We start from the raw sequence: 7,484 nt of genomic DNA on the forward strand, positions 1-7,484 counted from the left end.
ATATGCATGTATCCTTTCTCTTCCAAACGCCCCTCCCATCCAGGCTGCCGCATAATGCTGAGCAGAATTCCGTGTGCTATATAGTAGGCCCTTATTGGTTACCCATCTTAAATATAGCAGCCTGTACTTAAATAGAGCAAGTGTGTCCATACCAAACTCCCTAATTATTCCTTACCCCCACCCAGCCCCCCTGGCAAATGTAAGTTCGTTCTCTAAGTTGGAGTCTCTTTCTGTTTCGTAAGTTCCTTTGTATAATTTCCTTTTAGATTCCACATATAAGGGATGTCATACAATATTTCTCCTTCTTTGTCTGACTTAGTCACTCAATCTCTAGGTCCATCCATGTTGCTGCAAGTGCCATTATTGTGTTCTTTATTTCAAATTTATTTTTAAATTGGAGAAAAATTGCTTTACAATGTTCTGTTGGTTTCTGCCATACAATTTCACCCTTTTTAATGGCTGAGTCATATTACGTGGTTTTTGGGCTTCCCTGGTGGCTCAGATGGTAAAGAATCTGCCTGCAATGTGAGAGACATGGGTTCAGTCCCTGGAGGAGGATGATCCCCTGGAGAAGGGTGTGGCAAACCACTCCAGCATTCTTGCCTGGAGAATTCCACGGACAGAAGAGCCTGGAAGGCTACTGTCCATGGGGTTGCAGTCAGACAAGACTGAGCAACTTTCACTTTCATACTTTCAAATATGTTCAGTTCAGTTCAGCTGCGTAGTCGTGTCTGACTCTTTGTGACCCCATGAACCGCAGCACGCCAGGCCTCCCTGTCCATCACCAACTCCCGGAGCTTGCTCAAACTCAGGTCCATTGAGTCAGTGATGCCATCCCACCATCGCATCCTCTGTCGTCCCCTTCTCCTCCTGCCTTCAATCTTTCCCAACGTCAGAGTCTTTTCAAATGAGTCAGCTCTTTGCATCAGGTGGCCAAAGTATTGGAGTTTCAGCTTCAACATCAGTCCTTCCAGTGAACACCCAGGACTGCTTTCCTTTAGGGTGGACTGGTTGGATCTCCTTGCAGTCCAAGGGTTCATATATGTACCACACCTTTAAAAAGTACTATATTTTGTGACATGTAAAATGATAGAAATTCAAGTTTCAGTGTCTATAAATAAAGTTTCATGGGTGCTTGGCCCCACCCTTTTCTCGAAGTATTGCCTTCCTCATTGTAGCATCAGAGCTGAGTCATTGTGACAGAGGCCTTATGGTCCATAAAGCTGCCATTCATTTACCCTTTGGCCCTTTACAGAAAAAGCTTGCTCATCACTAACGCATGGTAGGACTTGGCAACAGGTCTGTTCTGAAGCACCTGCCCTCCTGTATTCTTGCTTAACCCCTGATGGTCCCCTCACCCTGAGTCCGATCGCCCCTGGTGAGGTCTGATCACAGCCCCCTGTACACTTCCTCTGTCCTCACTGTGGGCTAAGGACATACCCGTCTCCGTGATTTCCCTGAACAACCCAGGCTCAGCTGTTTCCCTCCAGAGGAACCAGGATCTGTTTCCTAAAAGGAGTTTTTAATCCATTTTGTGATGTTCCACTATTGCCACCTGCTGGCCGCTTATTCAAACTATAGCTGTAATGCTTTTAAAGCTACCGACCCTGTCCAGGGCAGGGAAAAATGGAAAATGCCTTGTGGAAAAAATGCCCCAGATTTGGATCTCTCATGTCCCTGAAGACATATTTAGGGCCCAGATCTCCACAGCCGTTCTCTACCCCCATCTATTCCAGTGATCCTCTAATTTTAAGGCTCATATAACTCCCCTGGGATGGTTAAAATGATGACTTAAGTGGTCTGATATGGTGTCTGCGTCTTCATTTCTGTCAAGCTTCTCGTAATAATGATGACTCTGATTCATGGACCACTGAGTATCAGGCTTTCCTTTTTCTTTAGAAAAGAGGTTAGTTAAATGGGAAGGAAATCTAAAAAAGAGGGGATAAATGTATATGTACACTGGTTCACTTTGCTGTACAGCAAAAACTAATGAAACATTGTGAAGCAACTCTACTCTGATAAAAATTAATTTAAAAAGAAATCAGAAAATCCCTCTGTAAAGGGCCAGATAGTAAGTATTTTAGTTTTTGCACAGGATACATTGTAGCTTGAAAAGAGGTGTGTGTGTGTGTGCTCAGTCATGTCAGACTCTTTGCGGCCTCATGGATTGTAGCCCACCAGCCTCCTCTGCAAGGAGATCCAACCAGTCCCTCCTAAAGGAGACCTGTCCTGGGTGTTCATTGGAGGGACTGATGTTGAAGCTGAAACTCCAATACTGTGGCCACCTGATGCGAAGAGCTGATTCATTTGAAAAGACCCTGATACTGGGAAAGATTGAGGGCAGGAGGAAAAGGGTACCACAGAGGATGAGATGGTGAGATGGCATCGCCGATTCAATGGACATGGGTTTGGGTGGACGCCGGGAGTTGGTGGTGGACAGGGAGGCCTGGCATGCTGCAGTTCACGGGGTCGCAAAGAGTCGGATACGACTGAGCGACTGCACTGAACTGAGCCTCCTCTGGCCGTGGAATTTTCCAGGCAAGAATACTGAAGTGGGTTGCCATTTCCTTTTCCAGGGGATCTTCCTGACCCAGGGATTGAATCCGTGTCTCTTACATCTCCTACGTTAACAGGCAGATTCTTTACCACTGTGACACCTGGGAAGCCCCAAAACAGTCACAGATGATGAATTGACTAATGAGTGTTGCTTGCTGTTGTTGTTCAGTCACTAAGTTGCTTGTTGTCGTTGTTCAGTCACTAAGTCACAAAAGTCCAACTCTTTGTCACCCCACGGACTGCAGCACACCAGGCTTTCCTGTCCTTCACTATCTCCTGGAATTTGCTCAAACTCAGGTCCATTGAGTCAGTGATGCCATCCCAAATCTCATCTTCTGTCGTCCCCTTCTCCTTCTGCCCTCAATCTTTCCCAGCATCAGGGTCTCGTTCAATGAGCCGGCTCTTCGCATCAGGTGGCCAAAGTATTGGAGCTTCAACTTCAGCATCAATCCTTCCAATGAATATTCAGGGTTGACTTCCTTTAAGTTTGACTGGTTTGATCTTGCAGTCCAAGAGGCTGTCAAGAGTCTTCTCTAGCAGCACAGTTCAAAAGCATCAATTCTTCAGCCCTCAGCCTTCTTTATGGTCCAATTCTGTTCCCATAAAACTTTATTTATGAGCTCTAAAATTAGAATTTTACATAATTTTAATGTGTCATGAGGTAGTCTTCTTTTAAAAAATTTCCAACTATTAAAAAATGTAAAAGCCATTCTTAGCTTGCAGGGCACACAAAAACAGGCTGTTGGTTGAATTTGGCCCACCAACTGCAGTTGGTAAATCTGTGCTTTGGGCACCGAATTCTAGACAATATTGTGTGTTGTTGAGACAGGGGGCTGTAGAATGGATCCTCTGTTTGAACCTTCACTACTTCTTATTAGAAGCTGCACTTTTTAAGTCTAGTTTCCTCATCTGTAAAATAAGGAGTTATATTTCCTACCTTGTAGGAAAGGTAGGGGTCCCCAACCACTGGGATCTAATGCCTGATGATGTGAGGTGGAGCTGATATAATAATAATAGAAGTAAAGTGCACAATGAATATAATGGACTTGAATCATCCTGAAACCATCCCGCCAACACCCTGGTCCATAGAAAAATTGTCTTCCATGAAACTAGTCCCTGGTGCCAAAAAATGTTGGGGACTGCTCTTGTAGGCTTTTTGTTTAAAATTTAATGAGATAGTTATTTAAAGGGATGATGCCCGTGCAGGGCACATAATAAATCTCAGCTATTGGTATCCTCACTGTCATCACACTGAGACCAAGAAATTGAATTCATGCAATCTGAATCCTTCAGGTTTTCTCCCAATTATAGCACAGACTCCCTTAACCAGAACACAGGGTGGATCCTTAACCAGAACACAGGGTAGTCAACACTTGAGAGGATATATCTCGGCACGGTCTTTGCATGATGCCAGCCCTTCCTAAACTAACTGTACTAGTTTTCTAGGGCTTCATAGCAAAGTATCACATACTGTGTGGCTTAAACAACTGAAGTGTATCCTCTAACAGTTCCGAAGGCCAGAAGTCCAACATCACAGTTGTCAGCAGGGTTTATTTCTTCTGGAGATGGTGATGGAGTCTGTTCCATGCCTCTCTCTTAGCTTCTGGTGGTTTCCTGAAATCTCTGGCATTCCTTGGCTGGTAGAAGCATCATCTCCATCTTCACCTGGCCTTCTCCCTTCTCACATGTCTGTGTCCAATTTCTATCTTTTTATAGGGGTGCCAGTCACAGTGGAGTAGGACCCTAATGACCTCATTAGAACTAGTTATCTTGGAAAAGAGCCTATTTTCAGGACAGGTGCTGAGGTGCTGGGGGTTAGACTGAGACATTAGACTGTGACATATCATTTTGGAGGACACAACTCAACCCCTAACTTGACCTCTGTCTGCATCCCAGCTCACTGCATCCGCTTGTTGCTGACAGCACCTATGGAATCATATAGGGTTTGGAGTCAGGTGATGGAATCCCAGGAAACATATGGACTCTGAAGCTCACCCAGGGCCAGTGTCCTCCCACTGCAGCCTCTGCACTGCCTGCTTCAGGACCACCTGGACAGCCTGCTAAGAAGCCAGATTCCAGGATCCAGTATCAGGTTGCTGAATCACAATCCCTATGATCCAAAGGGCAGCATCTCCTGTGTCCCAATCTGGGGGACACGAGAGGCCTGTTTAAGACTGTGATCATCGTGCAAAGTCAAGCCACTAGGTTCCCTGTGAGACTGAGAATGGTGCTTGCTGAGTTGGACAGCAAGTCAGCTCATCTCAACAGAAGCTCTCAGAGTCCTCCCCCAAGTCACTTATGAAGCACAGCAATGTAATACACATGGCTAATACACACTGTTTCATCAATATTAAAATGAGAGGAGCTGGTCTTTCATCCCACTAGGGTTATCCACGTAGCAATCCTATAAACCTCAGAGAATTTCAGGCTACTTCAGAGTAGCATAGAGATGCTACTCTGGTCTTCATGGAAGAAGATAAACCATGGCAAAAATAGGATGGTGAAGAATCTGGCTGCATTGCATGAGACGCGGATTTGATGCCTGGGTTGGGAAGATCCCCTGGAGAAGTGGGTGGCAACACATTCCAGCATTCTTGCCTGGAGAATCCCATGGACTGAGGAGCCTGACAGGCTACAGTCCGTGGGGTCACAAAGAGTCAGACATGACTGAGCAACTAACACTTTCACTTCACTTTCTTTCACTTTCCCTTCCCATAGCACTTTATTTCTCTCTTATGAAATGCATTTACCAAGTTGATCTGTGATGACTTATTGACATATCTCTATTCCCACCAGATTCTGAATGTTTTGAGAGCAGCAATGGATATATCCCTGTGTCCCATGCACTGAAAAGTGGTCACCGAACATTGGTAGGTGCTGAACAGCTATTCTGCCCTAGGACTGAGGGGGCTACTTTATGGACCACTAGGCCCCCTCTGGGACAGAGACTTGTCACTTCTGAATGAACACCTAGTGAGCTAATCCCAACACATGCTCTCAGATTCCTCCCCCAAGTCCTTAGGAAACATGGCTATATATCTGGCTAATGTACATAGTCTTTATCAATATTAAAATTGAATGTAGCTAATCTTTCCTTCAATAAGGATTATCCATGTAGCAATCCTATAAGCTCAATACCTCAGAGAGCTTAAGGCTACTTCAAATTCTCCTCTATCCTGACCTCGAGGGGTCAGATAAATCATGGAGAAAAACCCATATCTTTCCCGTTCTGTATCACTCACTTCATCATCTCTCCTGACACAATCACCATGTTGCCCTGTGACCGGTTACTGACACGTCTCCATCCCCCACCAGATTCTGAATGCCTTGAGAGCAGAGATAGGATGTATTCCTGCATCTCAGGGACTGAACAGTCGTCCTGGAATATAGTGAAAATGTTAGTGGCTCAGTCATGTCAGATTCTTTGCGATGCCATGGACTGTAGCCCACAAGGCTCCTCCGTCCATGGGATTCTCCAGGCAAGAATACTAGAGTGGGTAGCCACTCCCTTCTCCAGGGAATCATTCAGACTCAGAGATCAAACCTGGGTCTCCTGCATTGCAGGCAGACCTTCTGAGCCACCAGGGAAGCCCAAGGAACATGGTAGATGCTAAGAAACTATTCTGCCCTAAGACTGAGATCGAACTACGTTGCTGACCAGTTTCCTCAGAGCTGCCTTCATGTTCTTGTTCCTTAGGCTGTAGATAAAGGGGTTCAGCATGGGGATGACCACCCCACACATCAAGGCAGCTGCCTTGTCCTTCTGCAAGGAGGTGGGAGATGCTGGCTGCAGGTATGCAGAGAAGATGGTGCCATAGAATAGAGTCACCACGGTGAGGTTTGAGCCACAAGTGGAGAAGGATTTCCATTTGCCTTGAGCAGAAGGGATCTTGAAGACTGCCCAGAAAATGCAGATATAAGAGAGGAAGATGCATGTGAGAGGGCTGATGCCCATGATGATGCCGAAAGCAAAGATCACCAGCTCATTGGTGTATGTGTCTGAGCAGGAGAGCTTCAGCAGGGGCATGAGGTCACAGAAGAAGTGGGGGATTTCAGAGCCAGCGCAGAAGGTCAGCTGAGCCATGAGGCTGGTGTGGACAATGGACTGGAGGTTGGTGATCAGCCACGACCCCACCACCAGCAGCCCACACACACGGGGACTCATGATGGCCAAGTAGCGCAGAGGGTGGACAATGGCCACGAACCGATCAATGGCCATCACAGCCAGGAGGAAGCTGTCCATGGTCCCAAACAGGTGGAAGGAGTACATCTGGGCAAGGCAGCCTGCAAAGGGGATGGCTTTGCTCTGAGTCCAGAGGTTCACCAGCATCTTGGGGACAGTGGTGGAAGAGAAGAAGATGTCGATGAGGGACAGGTAACGGAGGAAGAAGTACATGGGCATGTGGAGGTGTGAGTCTGTGATGATGGCCAGGATGATGAGCAGGTTTCCAAAGATGGTGACCAGGTACATGGGCAGGAACAGCCCAAAGAGGAAGATCTGATGCTCTGGCTTTTCTGAGAGTCCCAGGAGGAAGAATTCTGAGACTGCTGTTTGGTTTTCTAGCTCCATGGACAGCCCGTGTCTGCTAGGAAAGAAGGGCAGAGGGAAGTGATATAAAGCTGGGAATCAGAGGTGGAATTCTAGTCTCAGCTCCCTATATACCTGTACATTCTGTGAAAACTCATGGAATTCTTATAGCTCCCTTCTGTGGAATTTTGTTTTCCTAAACAAAGCCATCCATGTTTGAGACAGTCTCAAAGATCTAACTAAGTTGTTTTGAGACAACCTGTCTCAAGGTATATTGTTTTGAGACAATTTTCTCAAGGGTATATTGCTCATAAACACCATTGTTTTTCTTCAGTGAAGCAAAGTTTCATAGAAAACAAAATTGGAAAAAAAAGAAAACAAAATTGGGAGAAATCAAATC

At 45.9% G+C, this 7,484-nt stretch overlaps 1 protein-coding gene across 1 annotated transcript; it reads right to left on the reverse strand.

Annotated features, from left to right (window-relative positions):
* Window positions 1-6,184: 6,184 nt before the first annotated feature.
* On the reverse strand, window positions 6,185-7,126 carry LOC101102482 (olfactory receptor 1I1-like). Its single transcript, XM_004009205.4, has one exon. It carries the CDS (start codon window positions 7,124-7,126, stop codon window positions 6,185-6,187), a length of 942 nt encoding a protein of 313 aa, XP_004009254.3.
* Between the last annotated feature and the right edge of the window lie 358 nt (window positions 7,127-7,484).

The sequence above is a fragment of the Ovis aries genome, chromosome 5, assembly GCF_016772045.2.
Source record: "Ovis aries strain OAR_USU_Benz2616 breed Rambouillet chromosome 5, ARS-UI_Ramb_v3.0, whole genome shotgun sequence".
Taxonomy (NCBI): Eukaryota; Metazoa; Chordata; class Mammalia; order Artiodactyla; family Bovidae; genus Ovis; species Ovis aries.